General features: G+C 39.0%; 2 protein-coding genes across 2 annotated transcripts in view; one reads left to right on the top strand and one right to left on the bottom strand.

The window, feature by feature from the left end:
* SENP5 (SUMO specific peptidase 5) overlaps positions 1-19,770 on the top strand; it is a 129,669-nt gene that overhangs the window by 5,790 nt on the left and 104,109 nt on the right. The gene's annotated exons all lie outside the window — the stretch shown is intronic.
* On the bottom strand, positions 784-17,771 carry KNG1 (kininogen 1). The gene is made up of 10 exons (XM_015871690.3): positions 17,513-17,771; positions 14,659-14,769; positions 13,604-13,688; positions 11,034-11,206; positions 9,280-9,387; positions 6,895-6,976; positions 5,905-6,077; positions 4,539-4,646; positions 3,538-3,627; positions 784-1,987 (listed from the first exon to the last, which is right to left on the bottom strand). The coding sequence occupies exons 1-10, from the start codon at positions 17,705-17,707 to the stop codon at positions 1,277-1,279; spliced, it is 1,836 nt and encodes a 611-aa protein (XP_015727176.2). The 5' UTR covers positions 17,708-17,771; the 3' UTR covers positions 784-1,276.

Below are 19,770 nucleotides of genomic sequence, written 5' to 3'. Positions count from 1 at the left end.
CCCAGTGTATCAGGGAATGTTTGGGCTCAGATAGTCTGAGTTAAGTTCAGTTCTGTGATCTGTGGGGCTCTGTCCTGTCATGACAACTGCAGAGGTCCTTTATTCTTTTTTCCTTCCACCCCTATGTTCTGTTTCCTTCTCCTGTCCTCTCGTTCATTGGCAGTGCTATCACCATCAGTCACTTGACCCTTTCCCTCTCTGTTTCCATCCTTTCTCCTAAGTTGCTGCTTGCTTTTCTTTTCTTTACCCCTGTCCATCTTGTTGCATCAAAGCTCTACCATTTGTAGCACCAGACTTTTTCAGTAACTCCGTGTGTGACCAGGCAGCAGCTCTAGCAGGTGAACTGATTTAACATTAAATCATTTATTTGTGTATTTATTGTATTTTGCCAGCTGAATGAATTAACAGATCCACAAATGGTGAAACTGTGTTTTCATTTGCTGAAACTACTGGCTTTTTTAGTCAGTGAACTCCACCATAAACTCAGGTTTTGGTAGATACACTAAATAGAAAATTCAAACCAATCTCTGAATTAAACACATTCTTTGAATGGAAGAGAGTAGACAAACACTGGATAACTTAAGTGCTTGCTGTCTGTAATGTTTGTGCACCTCTGCCCATGCAAATCTGTCGTCAGAACTCTGCTGTGTAGTTAACATACTGTGCTAAGAGTATAACAGAGCTGCTTTTTTTTAGCGTTTTCTGAGCTCTCCTTGTTACCCGATTCAACTGAATAGGCTGCTAATGATAAACCGGTGGCAATGGTATTTGGAGTCAAGACACTGACAAGTAAAATAAGCTCCTTTATTTTATTTTCTTCAAAGATTCGCTCCAGGAAATTAGAGAAATATCATTTCAGATATCTAAGAAAGACATCCTTGCTCTATATTGGCTTCTTCGGTTGAAATTCTTCATGTAATCTGCAAAATTCTTTGTTTTTTAAATATAATACAGTGAAATTTGATGCAGTGGTTTGCTGTGTGCTCGCAACAACGTGGGGCAGATGTGATAGTTGCAACTGGAACTGTGGAAGCAGGAAGCTGTTGGTTTGCTCAGTCCCTTTACTGGACAGCTTCTGAATCATTGATGCCATGCCTGGTGTGTGCTCTTGCCAAGTGTGCAACAGTTAAGCAGACATGGAGTATTGATGACCAAACTTGAGTGTTTTAGCAGACTGAATAGGAGCTTTTGCCTCTTAGATCTCATCTATTTCAAAAGGCAGATATTTTCTGGTTTCCTCTGTAGGGATTTTGGAGAGGATCCTACGATGCTTGAATTATTGTAAAGCATCTGCAAGATCAAAGCTCATCTCTTCGTTTTGGGGAGGTAGTGGGTTTTCTGTTGTAAGATCAGTGTTTTCTGCAGCAGAAGGCAAGAGATCCTCATCTAAGAATTCTCTGGGAAGGTTGGAAGGAATGAGCAGGTCCGGAATTGGTTTCCAAGGTTTTCCAGGACATCTGAGGGGAGGAGATTCTGTGTGATCTGGCAACCCATTAAATGAAGAGATGTCAGGAGAATCTACTGGTTCTGTAGGAGTACTGGCTTCTGTCCTTACAACCTCTGCATTAACGAGCTCTAATGCTGTTTCAGCAGTGGATGATGGGAGGGCTTCTTTTAGGTTAAAAACCCTTTCACCGGATTCCTCAGAAGATTCAGGTTTGTGATGTTTATGTTTACCATGTTTACCATGTTTACTGTGTTTTCGATGTCCACATCTATGGCCATTCCTGTGCTCACAGTCAGTTTCCTGCCTGTGCCTTTTGGCAGATTCATGATCCTTTTTCAGTCCGTGCTTATGTTTATGCCTGTGTTTATGCCCAGGTTCACCTTCGCCATCTGGTCCCTGTCCATCATCTTTCCTTGTTTCTTCACCAGCTTTTTGAGTTTCTCCTTCGTTTGCATTGGAGAGTGTAGTTCCATCTACTGGTAGTACTACAGCAAAGCTTCGTAAAGGAGTGAATCCTGGAGGCCTTCTCACCATTGCTGTCTGAAAAACAAAGCAGTAATAGCTGTCTTTGTTACATGTATGAGAACAATGGCTTCAGATTTGGCAAGATCAAAACCCCATTGCAATGTATGGGTCAATTATTAAAAATATGTTACCAGATTTTTCAAAGCAACCTTAATAATCTTTTGTGTCTGTAACAAGCATGAAAACAAACATCCTCTTCAATAATTCTGGAGTATTCTAGCAGCTGTACATTAAAAGAGCAATTTTTCACTGAAATTCTGCCAGTTAACATGGGAATGAAACTGTGGAGAGGAATATACATATTTGTTTTAATTTATGAATAACATGGTTCATTTCTAGGACTAATTATCCCTGCTCTGGTTAAAGTAGAGCATTCTGATATATTCATATTGAAGTTTGACACATCTCTGGGTAGTCTCAGTGCAGGAATATAGCCTAGATCTAGATTAATTTGTCACATAAAATGTATCTATTCAGTTTTTTATTTCCTAATTTGACATATATATTTCTTAGGACTTTGGAAATAACACACTATAAAATATTTGATTGTTTTTGAGTAGACTCTATTCCCCAATCAGTGTTCCACTGGAAGATAAAGTGCCTGATATACAGTCCTGTGAAAAAAACGGGTGTCATTTCTGTCAAATGTAGTTCCTGATCCTTATCTAACTGCAAATTAGGGTTCTTTAGGTTGGAGCTGAATTTGGAGGTTGTTGTGGATACAATATTTTAATGGAGACAAAAAGGAGAGACATTTATTAGTTGATACATAAAGAATGAATAGATAATCATGAAAGTGCTGAGCATAGTAAAGTTGCTTAATGTGAATTCAGGTTAATCAATCTCACTTTATTCACTCGATCTTCTTTTCTTGATCGGGGAGATGGGGATCTCTGGGTTTATTAAAAACAACCCAAACTTACAACCTGCAATCATCAGAACTAAAAAAGTTCTGTTAATAAGAAAAATACACATTGCGTTCTGAAGCTCTCAAACTGTCCATTGTTCGTGGCTGGCTGGTAATGGATTTGGAATGGGTAAAGAAATGCCTTCACTTACGATCATAGAATGGCTTGGTTGGAAGGAAACTATAAGATCCTCTAGTTCCAAACCTGCTGCTGCAGCCAGGGTTCCCAGCCACCAGATCAGGCTGCCCAGGGCCCCATCCAGCCTGGCCTTGAACCTCCAGGGAGGGGCAGCCACTGCTTTTCTGGGCAGCCTGTGCCAGTGCCTTACCACCCTCCAAGTTAAAAATTTCCCCTAGTATTTAATCTAAATCTCCTGTCTTTTGTCATAAAATCATAGAATTGTTTGAGTTGGAAGGGACCTTTAAAGGCCATCTGACCCAACGCTCTGCACTGGTCAGGGGCACCTACAGCTCCATCAGGTACTCAGAGCCCCATCCAGACTGACCTTGGATGTCTCAAAGGATGGGGCATCCACCACCTCTACAGGCAATCTGTGCCAGAGCCTCTCCACCCCTACTGTAAACATGTTTTGTTTTTTCTTATATCCAGTCTGTGCCTCCCCTAGTGATGATGAGTAGTGAAGAAAAGTTGTCATACCATTAGCTGGAATGTAGAGCAGTTAACCTGGGGGAAGGTTTTGTTCTCCCATGGGACCACATAAATTTGTGCTTCACAGCGCAGTGATAGCTGTTGAAAAAACATCAAAAACAGCATGTTAAGGCAAGAAAACATCAAACAACATGAATGAGGCGTGCACAAAAGAATTTACATTTTAATAATAATGATAAATACCTGGACTTTTACTTGAATATATGTGGAATCAGTTTTAATGATGGAGAAGTCTATGCTGGGACAGATCATTGCTTAGCTTTTTGACCTCATAGGATGCCTATGTGAACACTATACTGCAATTTTGAATTGGATATTGGATTTGTGCCCAGCACTTTTGGAGCACTGTTTAATCTTCATGGCATTCCTAACATGGCTTGTTAATCGTACTACCCCTACTAAAGACTGGGGGGGTAGTATTTCTTATTTTTCTGGGTAATGCCTGCTGCACTAACAGTTTTTAGCTCTTAGGGGTAAGCACTGTTCATATGGTGGGGAGAAGGAGTGAAAATGAAGAGCCTTCTCTCTCCCAGCAGCTCCCTCATCAATGGTTTCTGGCTCTATCAGCATTAATTTCCAGTGTCTGGAACAGATTTTGCCAGTATCAGCAGCATGTACTCCAGAAGCATAATTCCTTTGCACACTGAGAACACTAAAATCTCTCACTTCTCTTTACTGAAAGTGCAACAGATTCCAGGAGTGTTGCCATCATTTCATATCACAGCCACCTCCTTTCTTTGATTCTTCATAATCAGAGAGAAGTCCCTTTTGCATTGCAGTGAGCACCAAGATACCGCAGTTGAAGTAACTCAGTTTAAGCTTTATGTTTTACTGCCATTGTCACTGGTTTGGGGTTGCAAACACTGGAAGGTGTTGAAGCAAAGGTAACAGAAATCACGATCAAATGTGAGTCTACTTTGTGTGTGTTTCAGATTGCAAAGGAATTACCCATTAGCAACACTATAATTGGTAACATCGTCATTACTTACACTGTCTGTTGAAGCTTCACAGTCCTCATGAAGTTTTTCAAACTCTTTTTTTGAGCAGTTTGTCTTCCTGGCAAAAAATACTAGATGGTAGTTTTGTCCTGCAACCACCTGAAAAATTAGCAAGAAGGATTTCTGTGATAAAGGCATTTTTATTGAAAAGAGTTCAGAGACAGAGATGGTTTTCTACAAGCTCATAATACAGGCTCGTATGACTTATAGTCTACAAGTCCTGACCCCCTGGGGCAATGTATGTTAAGAACAATATTAAAATGTTTGACAGGAAACCTATCTGCTTCTAATCAACTTACTTATTTATTCCTGTTCCCGTTCTCAGAAATTCCAGCTCAGAAACTGAAGGAGACAGAAAGGTCAGAAAAACAGGTCTACAGTTTTGGCTTTGTTTTATTGGATGCCTGTCATAATTTAATTAATAACAAATGAAATCGTTAGAGACACCACTGTAGGGAGCCAAATATGATGTAAGAAGAGTTGAATGTGAGTAAAATGAAGTGTGTGGTGAGCAGGCTCAGTTGAAAATGAGCATATTTGCCAAATGCATTAAGGAGGGAAACTGCTTTGGTTGAAGAATGTGCCTGGTACAAGTTCTCTTAGTATTTCTAGAGCCCAAGATAATGTATCTTGCTTTAGAGACAGGAAAATACGTGAAATTCTTTAAGTCTAATTTTAAAAAGTCTGTATGCTAATATTAATCATTATGTGAAAACAGAGGAAAAAAATGTAAAAGCTGAAAAGGAATTCTGCTTGGTAGTGAGATAGTAGGAGCTGATCAGAAACATTTTTGTGCCCTCCAAGTTATCCAGTGGTGCCCATCATGCTCAGGAGAAGTTCCCAACGTGGTGTTTTCTGAACTACTCTCTTGTTTTATTTTCAGTTCTTTCCATTTCTTAGAGCTTAGTGCTGCTGTAGAGTAGATATCATCTAAAATAATGTACGGAGTAGTGGCGTGGTAGATGGAGTGGGTGGTGCTGTCTAATAAGTCTCTACTTTCAGAAGTCTATGGAATATTACAAAGGCTGATTAAAAAGTGGGGTAGAGAGATAGAAATCAGATTGGCAACATTCACCTCTTTGCAGTGTATCTACAATCCCCTTTTAAGAAAAGAAGGAAAAAGAAAAATCAAGAGGCCAGGGATTTTTAAATCTAAGCCAAGATGGATAAAATTTCACAAGAAAAAGTGCATAGATACCTCAGTTACCATGTGTATCAGTGTCTAGAGAAAAATACTATTTGAAGTCTAAATATTGAGTTTAGCTAATGTTAAGTTTAGACCATTAGCAGTACCATGTCTGTTCCTCATTTTTGTATTATATGGAGTTCAGTTTTAAAAGGAAAAGTGGGTCTCCACCTGTACTGTCGCTGATTCTATTTCTTCAGCTTGATAGTAGAAGTCATCGTTGGTCTCTGAGTTGTACTTTTCCACAGAAACCTTCAGTAGTTCCTTCAATTCTGCGCTATCAGTTGGGATAGAACTTGGACAACCAGGACAAACACGAGTTGGAGGATTTACCACTTCTTCAGCTGAAAGAAACCAACAGATTTCAGATGCAAGGGACAAAGGTTTCAGTATAGATGTAGGCAGGGAAAACCAGTTGTTTATCAACCCCTGCCTTTTGGCACACTTTCAATGTAAGTCTATCAAATTAAACTAAAATATCTTTGCATTTCATAGGATGAGCCTTATTATACCTTGGTTATCTGAGAGAGCATTGTCTCAGCACCGAGTGCATTGGGTATGTAACCACTGTTCTCTCACACAAACAAGACTGTGGATATCTAGCAAATAAAGGCAGGGAAGATGTTCAGCTTGATGAAAAACAAGCAGAAGGTTAACAAGTGAGAATGCAGCTCTTACTATGTAGGGGGAGTAATGCTGCACTCCCTGCTATAAAGCTCTGAAACTGTCAGAATCTGCCTCCAAACAGATATGCAGGAAGCATTAATAAGAAAACAATTTGTGGATTAGTGGTAATGAGCTTAGAAATTCTAAGTTGCTTACTTACCAGGAAAAAAATAAGCTTCTAGTATATCAAAATGAAGTATAACTATGCAGTATGAAATAAACAATAGTATTGATAGCTGAATTACCAATTTTGACCTTTGTCTTCATTGCCTTTCAAAAGAACAACATAGAGAATATGAAATATTTATAAGAAGTGGAATAAAACTCTACAGTAAGACTTCATTAAGAGGCAGTGCTGCTTTCATCTTAAACCAATCACTTTCTCTTGTTATTATCAGTTCTCATCTCTCGGATTTTTATCTTACCTATTATTTTGTGACTGTAAAAACCATCAAAATTGCAGAACTTTCAGAACTGTTAGTGCCAATTACATACCTGGAAAATTGCACTGGCTTGCAACATCTACAATGTCTGACTGAAGATTTTCATATGCTTTGGCATCACATTTCCCCACACGCTGCAGTAAAAACAAAAGAAACAAACAAAACCAGCTCCTTATTATGTAGAAATAATGAAAAAGCTCACGCTGTTCTTGCTAACAGAATGAGTCAACCACAGTACCGATAATTTCTTCCCTCACTATGCAGGGAGCAAGAAGCCTCACAGTTTGCAGAGCAACAAATGATTAGGGTTTAAAACAGTTAATTAGAGAAAATAAAACCGTGTAAGAGAAGCTAAGTGACTTATTTGTATGTATTCATTACGTTTGGAAAGAGAGTTTACAAACCAGAATCTGGTTTTATGGATAACTCTCTGGCATTTGTCTTAAACTCCAAAGATCAAAAGGACGATTACACAACTAACAAATCAAACATTACTGAGTTTCTGGGCCTGCTTGTATTCACCCAAGTGCTCTGGGGGGATTGTGGTAGATGATGTGCTTAAGATTGCCCTGCTATTTTAGGCTGAAAGAAAAAAAATGTGATCCTGTTCTTTTTTAGATGTCACAGATCTGTAAGATTCACATCTGTATTATTTGAATCATTAGAATGTAAAGAAAGAACGAATGGGCATGGCTATGTCAGAATCGGTTTGGTTTGGGTTTTTTTTTGTTGTAAACATAAGTTATATTTTGTGGATTGCTTCAAAAGCTTCAATAAATTGGTAGAGACCTGGTGTTGATAGAGTATGCTTAGCTTTTCAGAAAGGTTTAAACAATGTCTCTTACTGAAGTCTCTAAAGGAAACAAATTAACTGTAGAATAAGAGGAAAGGATAAAAAACCAGTTAAAATACATGAAACAGGAAAGTATTAATGATTAGTCTCATAGAGAAAGGAGTGCGTGAGCTGGATGTTAGATGTTGATCTGGGAGAGGGAAATTAATATAGAGAAATGTAATGTAATGCACATGGGAGAAGCCAATTCTGACTTCACGTTAGGCACTGAGCTGACAGGTTCATGATCTTAGGACTATGATGTATCCGAAAGCATCATCTATGAAAACATCTGCCTAGTTGTGGTTAGAAAAATGGGGGGGAAAAACGATATCAAGATTTATTGTCTATAGGTTAGGAAGAAAGAATGGCATAATGGCCCAGTACAGCTCTGTGGTTCACACGCATGTTGAGTACAGGGTGCAGTTCTGGCTCTTCTGTTTCAGAATGAATAGTATGCATAGGATAGATTACAAGCAGCTTTCCTGGAGTTTGGTCATTCTAAGGAGTGGAATATTTTGTAACAGCATGTTCTAATAATATCTCTAGATGATCAGCTGCTGATCTCAGTTGCTGTCTTAATTTTGGCTGCTTAATTATTTCATCGATAAAGATCCAATCCTACAGACTCTGAGATCAAATCAGAATGGAAAGGAAGTACCTCTCCTGGATTATGTGAGATGGACAGAAGCCATTATCTCCAGGTGACAGGTTAGAAGACTCAGGTTCAAGAAGATGAGTAACTTGCTTAATGTTTAAGGGCAAGCATTTCTAACAGAGTATTTTGTTTCATCAAGCCAGATTCTCAGTCTCCTGTTATTTACTACAGTGTTGTTATTCTTTCCTTTTTTGTTCAATGCTTCAGAAGTGCAGTGATGTTTTTAAGACCTCTAAGGAATCATTTACAAACAGGAATGTAATGCTCAACCACACACTTCCATGACAGCTGAAACAGATGGGAGTCAGGGCTCCTGTGGCTCCTTCCCTCACATTTACCACCACTGTTCACCATGACTGCACATCCCTCCTTTGTATTTGGCAGAGGTGTTTGTCTCACCCCTTAGTGAGGTAGTTCAGGGAGGTTGGTTGAGGGAGCAGCCCTCTTTTTGGTACAGTTAATTCTTCTCCAGGTCAGAGCAACAAAGGAAGTACTTAGTTTTGTGTCACGATTGATCCAGATTATGTGTATTTGTTAATAAGTCTCTTTTGAAGCTCTCTTATTTGGACTTTAGTAGAGAGAGAGACAGGTAACAATTCAGCTACTTACTTAGGAAATGTTTTATGCTGGAAAAATGGCTAATTGTAATAACTTTGTGCTCTGTGCCCGAACAGCTCTCTGAATGGGAATTTCTTAAGGGTTTTATTATTAGGGTGAGACTTCAGATTCAATACAGTAATCTGCAAACATTTCAGTGGCTGTCTTAGTCAATAACTCAAGAAGAGAAATTCAAAAGAAATGCATAAATAGGTGGTTGTCTGTAAGCCTGAATTTAAACATCATTAAATAAGTTAAGCAAGACTGTAAAATACATGTTTGAGTCAGACCTCAGCCGTTATTTGTTAATATGATGTTTTTGTGATAAACAGCTTGTGAAGTTTACTTACACCTCCAGAAGTGGTTTTGCATTCATGAGTTAAATCTTGAAATTGGTCTTTGGAGCAATTTGTTTCCTTGATTTCATATTTAATTATGTAATTAAATCCAGCTACCACCTGGAATAGATATGTAGGAGACATTTACATTATGTAAACTAATACAAACTTTGAAGTTCCACTACTGAATGCAATCAACAAAGAAAGCAAAACCACCCTTCTAAGCGCCTTCCATCCATCAAATCACATTGCAGTCATTGAGACATACAGTATTTATGAGCTAACCAAAAAATGTTGTCCTTGTGATACAGAAAGTAAACTAAGTCAAGTAGTTATTAGAAATGCAGTTTATATTCAGATTCTGCTTCTGGCAAGCCTGTAGCCTTGTAATGCATGGTTTCATGCACTTTCCTCCAAAGTATCTGTTACTTATTACTGCCAGTGACAGGAAGCTGGTCTAGATGGATGACTACACTAATACAGCTTGGCAGTTCCTGTGTTCCTAAGTATGTGACATAGTAAAATAGTATCTGAATAATGTAACTTTACACTGCTGGCATCATTTGTTATTGAGTGTCCTGTGTTTGTCATCTGCTTGTAATTGTGTCTGCTTTCGGCTTTTCCCCCCTCCCCTGCTTCGTCCAGATCTTTGACCTCCCTTCATTTTCTCTGCAGAAAGTAGTTCTGTTTTCCTCACTACAACCATGGATTTCACCCAGAAAATCTCTCCACGTTTCAGTGTTGGATCAGGTAGAATTAGATTAAAAAACCAAACCAAAACAAAAAGAGAGTCAAAGGTAAACTCTCCATCCCACATCAGTTAAAGAAGAGGGCTGTGACTAGTCTCTATTAGCCAGAAGTGTCATGATAGTTTTCTTTCCAGCTGCTGAATTGCAGTCTCTGTGACATTTGGTTGTAAGACTTAATTGTTGTGTAAGCTTGTCTTTCAGCTAAGAGAATTATTGCCATCAGTAAATAAAGGCCTGTCAGAATTAAATCATGGGTCAAATTAATGTGAGATGCTTTTTGGCAAAATAAAATTGTATGCAAAGAAAAGGGTTTGTAGTTGGTGTTGAGTTATACACTAGTTAAAAAGCAAATTGGAAACTTGGCTTTCTAGCAACATCATGCCTATACATAGGAGAACCTTTCACGGGGAGATAAGCACTGCCTGCAGTACCAGAAATTTCTGCAGCCTGAGCATTCACTTACAAAGCAGATATTCTGTGCAGAAGTCTTTCAGCCAGCATTAAATTTGTTTTTTTCTTACCCATTTGTTCCTTTACTGGTTCACCTATCCTATAGTATGCATCAGCTACTGAGATACAGGTCCTATTGCACTGCAAAAACATTGGTGCCTTCTGCTGTTTGAGAGGCTGTGGAATATGAGAGACATCTGCACAAGCTGGCACAAAACCTATAAGAGATCTGTTCCTGCTGGAGCTTCATGGGCAAGCCAAGTGGAATACTCCAGAGCATCTGAGATGGCACAAGGTGCACGTGTCAGCAATGAATAAAAATAAACTACTGCTGAACACTGGTGAGTTGTAGTTGCAGATAAAGAAAAAAAGCCTTTAAAACTAATCTGTAACATTGATAGCTCTGAAAATCCAGCAGCAGTTTTTGATTCTGTGAGAGTTACCTACATGGTCTATGCTCTATATGAATTCTAAAAGCTTTTCTTATGAAATATACCTTAAAATCAAAAACATATATGTAACCAAAATATCTTGTAAAAGATGTAGAGAAAAAAATCACATACAGACCTGTCTCCGAGCTTCTGTTATTTCCACGAGTTTAAAAAGGGCAGCTTCACCACTGTGTGTGTTGAACTTTTGAATGGCTTTTTGCAGAATTTCTGACACTCGTGAACTGTCACTTGATATAGTGTGATAGCATCCAAGACAAATATTCTGAGTAAGTGGAATCACCGGTTGAACTGGAAAAGAAACCAAGAAAATGCAGGTCTTTGTGTCAAGAAACCTTGGGTTTTAATTTCTCAGTTAAGGTCATGAGAAACATGGTTCAATGCGCCAGAATCTTTTCTGCTTTTAAGCAGAATGATCAGCAAAATCCAGATTTTAGTTTCAGGGCCTACAGAGACCCTCACTGTACTTAGACGTGGGCTTCTGTGTGTGCTGGTAGGGGCCATTCATGAAACATTTATGCAGCAGCAAATTTAATTCAGAGGAATAAATGAGTTCGGGAGTCATTAAATGTCTGAAAACCCTTACAGGTAGTTTTGACATCACTAAGGAAGGGTCTTCCCCCTTGCAGTTAGGGAAAAAAGCAGTGAAGGTCACAGCTAAAGGGATGTTCTTTAGGTTCTTTGAAGCTCACCTGCTGGGTGCAGCTGCTCACTGTCCTCACCGTGTTCCAGGATGGGGACTTTGGCAGGAGCTTTTTTGGCTCACTCACACAAACAGCCCTGACTTAGAGCTCCTTAGGGACTGTAGTTGAACTATTCCGCTGCTCTGTTGTGTGAGCTGTCCCTGCTGGTCACTTCAGCTGCCATTTGCCACTTTGTGTTACTCTCAAGCATAGCTAACTGGATTGGTTGTGGATAGGCAAGTTTGATGGGATGCTCAAACTTCTGTTTCCTGCTACTAATCCTATTAACTCCCTTTCCTTTCTAGTAATCATGGATTAGATTTTCATAAATTAATTTTATAGTTCGGTACATAAATTAATTTCATGATTCACTGAGCTTGGGACAATATGTGGTCTCTGTGGAATTGAAATAAAATTGGTGTGCCTGATCCTCAGCTGACATAAATTGACTTTAATGGAGTTATGCCTGCTTGCATCAGCTGGGGAATCAGTCCAGGGTCAGCATGATCAAACAGTTCCACCAAGAAGGCTGAACTCTGTGTTCCCTAATGTGGAGGGAAAGTCCCTCACCAGTTAGAGTCTATTGCTTAATTCTTTGTGTTTGAATCCTTTGCATTTGATTTGGCTTCTTTGTACCTATGGAATACCTCAGTGTAAGCAGTACTATTTAGTACTATTTAGTACTGCTTAGTACTATTTAGTCTTAGATCTCCAAGAGGCACTTGAACAAAATTTAGCCAGTAATGTTTCTAGCATCACTTATTGCTGCTGGCTATTGACTCAGCAATGAATGCCATATATGCATTACACAAAAATGATTACTCCCTGAGAATGGGGTGATATAAGATGACAGTGCACTCGGTTCCAGAAGGACCGTGGTCTTAAAGTTCTTGTAAGTTCTGAACAAAGATGCATGCTTTTTTCAGAGTTGCTATATTGTGTAACGGGCTGGACTTTTTAGGCTGAATATGTAATTCTTCTAATTCACGGTGGCTGTTTTTAGCTTTCTAAATAAAGATTTAATTGCAGATTCTCTGTGTGCTCTGTGAGATTTACACACATTCTGTTGGCAACTAGATGTCACCATTGCCCTACTAATTGGAAACTGAGTGGCCTCTGCAGTAGCAGAGCATGGAGTTTGTGCTGTAGGTACAGACATTATAGCTTTAATCAAGAGAGCTAGGGAACAGATTAAAACAAACCCACAGAGATAAGCTGTCAAACAATTTGGAAGTTGTGGTAAATACTTTTGTAGTTAATGTGCATGTTGCTCCATGCTACCAGTTAGATGGATTTTTAACACTAGCTCAGATTTGTCTTACGTGAATGCTGGCCATAGCTACATAAAGATCTCAGTTGCAAAGCTTTCAAACAATGTGACCTATTTCTGATGAAGAGAATTACAATGTAAACGTAAGCCTTATATAAATGTTTTATAGGCAAGCAAGGTAATACTCTAATACTCTCCATTGTGAAGATCTAAGTGATGTTATAGTTTATCATACATAATTCTATCACTACTGATTTATTATTTTTTTAAACTTAAATCTAACCCCCCCCCCCCCCCCCCCACACACACACACACTTCCATTTGGGAGTATGTTTTAGTTTTGCAAAGCTTTAACAGATATAACAAAGTCATTCTTAGCTTGGAGTTAATTTCTGCTGCAATTTCATACCTCATTTAGTAAGGATAGAAACTTAAAGTGTGGAAAGGGGTATCTGGTCTCCATGTTACTGATGTGCTTTTGCTCTTAAGCAAATGCATTTCATTTTCCACATGTAAGGAAACTTACTACACACCCATTAGACACTAAGCTTGTGTGTGCATGCCAGTGGAGTGAGACTTTAACTTGCAGTTACTTTTGAAAGGTGATTTCTGAATGTCTGAATGGAATGATGAGAAACCCCTACTGTTAAAATTTTCAGGAAGTCCCAGCATGATGTTTTTCCCATCCTTATTTTTCAATGTATTTCATGAACGCTGCCCCGAACAATTACTTACCTGAAACAATTCTGCAATCTTGCGAAACATTACTTGTTTTTTCAGCGTTATTCATGTGAACTCGAGCTGTGCATTCTCCTGTTTTCTGCAAATACATATGGCAACATTGGACTTAAGATTGGTTGAAGAAGAAAAATACTGTGCTGTAAATTTCTTCAGCTGTTGAACACAGTTGTCAGTTGCAGGTTGAGTTTAGGGAACAAGTTCATATGTTCTTTTGTAGCGATGTCAAATTTGCTGTTCTGTTACTTGGAAAAAGAGCCGTCTTGTTTGCTGGGAGAGCAGAGAATGAACTGAGCAATTTATTTAGAAGGCTGCTTTGTATCATGGTTGATAAGTGTTAATTAACTAAGGAATTTGCTGTCAGAATAAAGGAAATGAACACATTCACATAAATGAAGTCTAACGAATTGTGTTCCTCTCTGCTGATACAAGATGTGCACCAGCAGTCATGACATTTCATATTGGTTCAAATAATATCATCCCTCTCCAATACTTTTTTTAAAATGCTTTCTGTACACTATGAAATGACAGTGATTTCTGCTGGGGATTGTAGTGTTCCTGCATGCTATGTGGGCCTGATGCACCTCCTCTTCTAAGTGGTTTCTAATAGCACAAGCCAGATGGGCTTTGCATTGCTAAACACCCTCTGGTAAATGTTCTGCCACGGTGGCTTCCATGTCAGTGTTTTTATTGGTGCCAATCTGGTCAGTTTGGTTGTGCAGCTTTCCATTATACACAAGCAATAGGATGTTTGATAGCCCTCACATTCTTGTTGTTTGTGTACCTTCTGTTGGATTTACTGTGAACCATCAAGTTAAAGATTTAAATTGATCCCTTCTGCTTAGAGTCAGGGCAATAATGGTAAATTCACAAATATGGTGGTTAACTTCAGGGTTGTAAACTCTTCTGTTCTATATTTTATTTCTATGAACTGTCAAAACCAGCACAGCTGAAGAAGCTAACTTCTATGTCTGTGTTTTTTTTCCTGGGAAGTCCTGATTGTTAGACTGATGGTTCTGCTCTGGGAAGCTTTAAAGAGGGTAAATACTTACAGCTTCTGCAGATGCTTTGTAATCACAGTCCTTCCAAAGTTTGTTTTCTCCAGTGGCACAAGTGGTCTCTCGTATCTGATATCTCACGTGGAATTGTTTGTCAGGACCTACCTGGATGAAAATGATATACAAGACATCAGTGAAAAGATAAGAACTGTAAAGAGTAAATACTATCCATTGGTTACCTTATGTTTTATATTATGGTTTCAGATGAAAGGTCTCCCATATCTCGCTCTCTCTCAGTAATAATCTATGTTACTGAGTCTTTACCTGTAAGTACAAATACAGTATGTCCTACTACCTGTACTTTAACATATGGTATCTAGGATTTTAAAAACAGAAATAAGTGATTAGGTTTTCTACATGCATTCAAGCATATTCCAAGTAAAGAAATTAGTGTTGCTGCTTGGATAATTAGCATAATTACTGGTTTGGACTGTGTTCTTGTTCAATTCCCTCACGCTCACACTTGTTCTCCCCAAATCTGTCCATTTTCCTTATGTACAACCCTACAGGCATTGCAGGAATAGCAAACTAGCAATAGCCAGCAGCTGTGGGGCAGTCTGCTGGTGCCCAAACTGCCTGTATCTGTGGTGTGAGGGTACTTATGTTGCCCTGCATACCTGGGAAGAAAGGGCAGAGGGCTTCTGAGGCAGCCATTGGCTACTCCTGCAGTATTCTTATAGGTGTTAAAGGCTGTGCTGCTCTTGGAGATGGCCTCACAAATCCCAATACAAACTATTGAAGTTTGACCTGACCAGTGCAAGCACTTCTGATGTTGTTAAATAAGTAGGGGGCCTTTTCTCCTTGCAATAAACTGAATAGTAAGCCTGTATCTACAGTTAACATTAACGCACTGCAAGGTTTGTGGCATATACTTCAGAGGATATACAAAGCCAGAAGTTCTAGTTTACTGCCACTAAAAATGCTCCGTTAATGTTCTTTTCCAAATACAAACACACACAGTTGCTGTAGTTTAACATTAATTTTCCCAGTTGTATCACTTGAGGATAACTGAGTGATAGTTCTTGTCTTAGTGGTATCGGGAAGCTGCGTTAGCATAGGTAGAGTATACTGAATTTACACTTGGGTAGGTGAAGACAGAACTATCTTTTGTTCTTTCAGTTCCTGTTATACACTGCTACATCTCTACAGAAACTAGAAGTATGAGATGTGGTGACTGCAGGCTGTTAAGACAGGATGAAAAGGTCTCTAAAAATATAACGGCCTTAATCCTCAGCAGGTGTAAATTGACATTTATGGAGCTGCATCAGGTTTTGCTGTCTGGGATGTGGATTACAAGAGCCAAACCCTGTTATCTGTTAACAGTTTTCTAAACCTGGAATAAATCAGTTGAGCAAATGAAGCACGTGAGAAAATACATTGTTTCTGTATGGCATTTGGTGTTGTTTTATTTCATTATTTTTTATGAACATTTCTGCCTTTAACTGGGGCAGGTTTAGTCTTCCACCAGTCAGCTTTTATGTTTTATTACCTTATCAATAATGAATGTACATGAATATGTAATAACCAGCTATTTAATTAATGCATTCAACGTTGTGAGACTAGCAATGAGTAAAATCTGTACTCTTTCTGGAAAAAGACTATAGAATATGAACAGTTCTCTCTTGCAGATTCCTTTCGTATTTATTTTCTTCCTTAGCATCAGTCAGATCAATGATTCAAGTAATAATTGATTTTCACCTCAGATCTGCCAAGAAAAGGCAGTATGTTGAGAGAAAGATGAACATGGATTGCATTAAATATATATATTTAAAAATAGAACATAAGACAAAATACTGAAAATAACATCTATCCTTTGGAGAAGGAGGTTGTGTAATAACTCTAATATAAGGAAGCAGAAAGGAAGGTGGTGTTACAGCTATGATATTAAGAAGTTTGCATTTAACTGTTGTTAACGATGCATGTAGTTCAATGAAGACCATGGGAGTATTAATTTCTTTAATTATGTAAAGGCTTTGACAAATTTCAGTCTTTGCTAAAATCATCCCAGTCTGAAAACAGGAAAAGAGGGAAAGGGCCAGGAAATGTGGGTGGTTTACTGTAAAGTATTTAGCAATTCGTGTCCCCTTTCCATCTGGGTCAAAGTGTCCTGTGATTTTGGAGTGCAAAATATTCTGTCTGACGCTGGGTTTCCAATCCAATAGAAAAAACTGCTAATGTTTTCAAGTAAAGCAATGCTTGTCATTATTATGGTAATATTATCTTGGTATGCGTCTCAGAGGTAAACACTCTTTGTTAGATTAACTCTATGCAGAAGGACTGCAGGCAAGAGATCACATTTCATTCTTTATTTCTTCTCTAATTTTACCTGTCACTCTATTTGACTAAAATATCACCTAGTGCTTTCAAATACATCTGTGACTCAGGACTCATGTCAATCAAGCCATATTCAGGAGCAATTTATTCTCAGCATCGGTGAATTTTATCAGCTCATTTTCTTTTTATTTTTAGTGTATTAATCCCGCTCTTCTCAAGTCATGATAATATCTACTTGATAACGTGTGTTTTTGCCATCCATCTGAAAATTCTCACTGATGGTAGAAAGGGGTAAAATTTCCAACAGAAAGGAGAAAACTGGATGGACAAGTAAGACAAATTGTATTAGTGATCTAAGTTCTCTGTTATTTGCTTTTCTAGTCCTCGCATTGGTAAGCAATTCCCCAGCACACAGTTCCATTGATAAGAGCATGATATACATCCCTGCTTGTCACAGTAGCAAGCTGCAAGATACTTTGCTGCCACACTTACTGTCCCCTGTGGATCAGATGGAGCAAATCTGATTCAGAGTGTGTAAACAATTCCAACATGTTTTTTTTCAAAGTCTACTTACTGTTCTCTTGGCTTCCATCACCATGTACAGAGCAAATTGATTACCAGTAGTGCTGTCTCCATTGTATTTCTGCAGTGCTGTGTCAACAGCTTCCAAGACATCTGGGTCATCACAGTCTGAGAATTCAAACGGGAGAGAGGTGGCTCTAGTAGAAAAAAAGCTACAACAGATTGCTACAACAACAAAAAGTTTCATAACTGGGCAAAAAGAAAAGTCCCCTGCATTAGAAGGCTCTTTAAAAAGGAAAGGGAAAAAGAATGCCTGACAAGGATTTAATCACCTCTTATATTTTACAGGACCAATAGCAAAGTAAACAGAATGAGCGGGTTGCTGGGGTTGGTTAGTTCTCATCATATCCTGTTTATAGAGCAAATAAACTTCTGAATTCCTCTAAGCAAAATTTGTGTGGTCACCAGAATGACACTAAGGTTATTCACCTGTCATCAAGATAACAGGCTAACTGGCTGCAGCTGGAGACCAGCTTATGCTGGACAGGATGGCTCCTGAGCAAAAGAGCAAGCAAAGTGTTTGCAGATTTCTGGCTTCTTTTTAACGTCAAGACTGTTACTCAGAAAGAATTAAATAAAATACCCAGGAAGGTCACAATGGTAATGAAGTTCTGATTCTGGACAAAGACACTGTAAGTTTCATACATCTGTTTAGATACAATAGTTCTGAGAAGTCAGAAAATATTGGAAAAAAAAAGTCTTTGGACAGCTTCATGTCATGGAATGCCACAAAATTCTTATATATAGCAGTTGATAACCCCTTCACCCTGCAATTGGAGGTGACTATCTTTGCTGCCGTGTGAAGGCTACCTTTGGACCATGGTTTAGTTGGTCTTCACGATGTATTCTTATCATTACAGATAGGGAAAATGACACCCAAGAAGGGATTAAGTAATATTGCCTGTATCCAGCAGAGGCCGTTGTAGAGCTGGCGGGGAACGTCTGGGACTGTTGACAGCGATGAGCACCAAATAGCTTTGCTTTGAATCTGTAAACATGATGGGATTTACTCAGGTCCAGTATTCTACCTCTGTCTTCCTAGTTTTGGTTAAAGAAATCGTACTTCAGAGTCTTTGTGGATAAGTTGAGCCATAAACAAGATTGCTTGAACATTATGATGCACTGAAATAAAGTAGCCAACCTTTACTTGTGCACACAAAATGCCATCCTCATTTTGTTTCTTTTTCTTCAGTGTGTCCCTCATGCTTTGTTTTACTTCATGCTCCTTAAAAGCTACTTTGAAGACCAAAGTAGTTATTTTATATATATATTTTTTAATCCCATGTTCTTGCTTATGGGATAACTGATCTGAACTAACTCTCTGTGGTCCCAGCATGTCTGAGTGGACTTCATCTTGATGGGAACTCCTGTATAAAGAGACTGTAGTGTACTTTCTCCCTTCTCCTCCCAGCTGAGTTGCCAGCAGAAAGATTCCTAGAGTCACAGTGTGATAGAATGACTTAGGTTGAAAGGGACCTTAATGATCATCAAACTCCAACCTCCTGCTGTGGGCAGAGTTGTCCCCACCAGATCAGGCTGTCCAGGGCTCCATCCAGTCTGGGCTTGAGCAGCTCCAGGGATGAAGCATCCATGACTTCTCTGGCAGCCTGTGCCTCACAACCCTCTGAGTAATTTTTTTCCTAACATCTCACCTAAATCTTTTATTTGAAAGCCATTCTGCCTTGCCCTATCACTATCAGTGCATGTAAAAAGTTAATCTCCCTCCTCCTTGCAAGCTCCCTTCAAGTACTGGAAGGCCCCTTCTCTTTTACACAAAATAAGCCCAACTCCCCCAGCCTTTCTTCGTAGGAGAGGTGCTCCAGCCCTTTCATCATCCTTGTGACTTTTCTCTGGACTCCCTCCAACAGCTCCACATCCTTCTTGTGCTGGGGGGGGCCCTAAGCATGGACACACTACTCCAGATGATGCCTCATGAGGGTAGAGTAGAGGGGGACAGTCATCTTCCTTGCCCTGTTGGTCACCCTTCTTTCAATGCAACCCACAATACAGCTGGCAAATGGATCATTGATTAAAAACAAAACCAAAAACATTTACCTGAAAGAGTTATTACATGTCTTTGCTTTTCCCCTCCCCTGAGAGCAGTTATGAACTGCAGTAATTTTTTATATATCTTTACCAGCATCTGTAGCAATGGAAACACCTGTACAGGCCGCCCTGCTGTGTTACACTACAAGTCATTAATTATACTCAGACCTTTTCTAGATAACCTGGTAACCCAGCCACCATTAC

Source organism: Coturnix japonica, chromosome 12 (assembly GCF_054131305.1).
Source record: "Coturnix japonica strain WE chromosome 12, WE-NBRP24, whole genome shotgun sequence".
NCBI lineage: Eukaryota > Metazoa > Chordata > Aves > Galliformes > Phasianidae > Coturnix > Coturnix japonica.
This window is presented reverse-complemented; position numbering and strand designations above follow the sequence as displayed.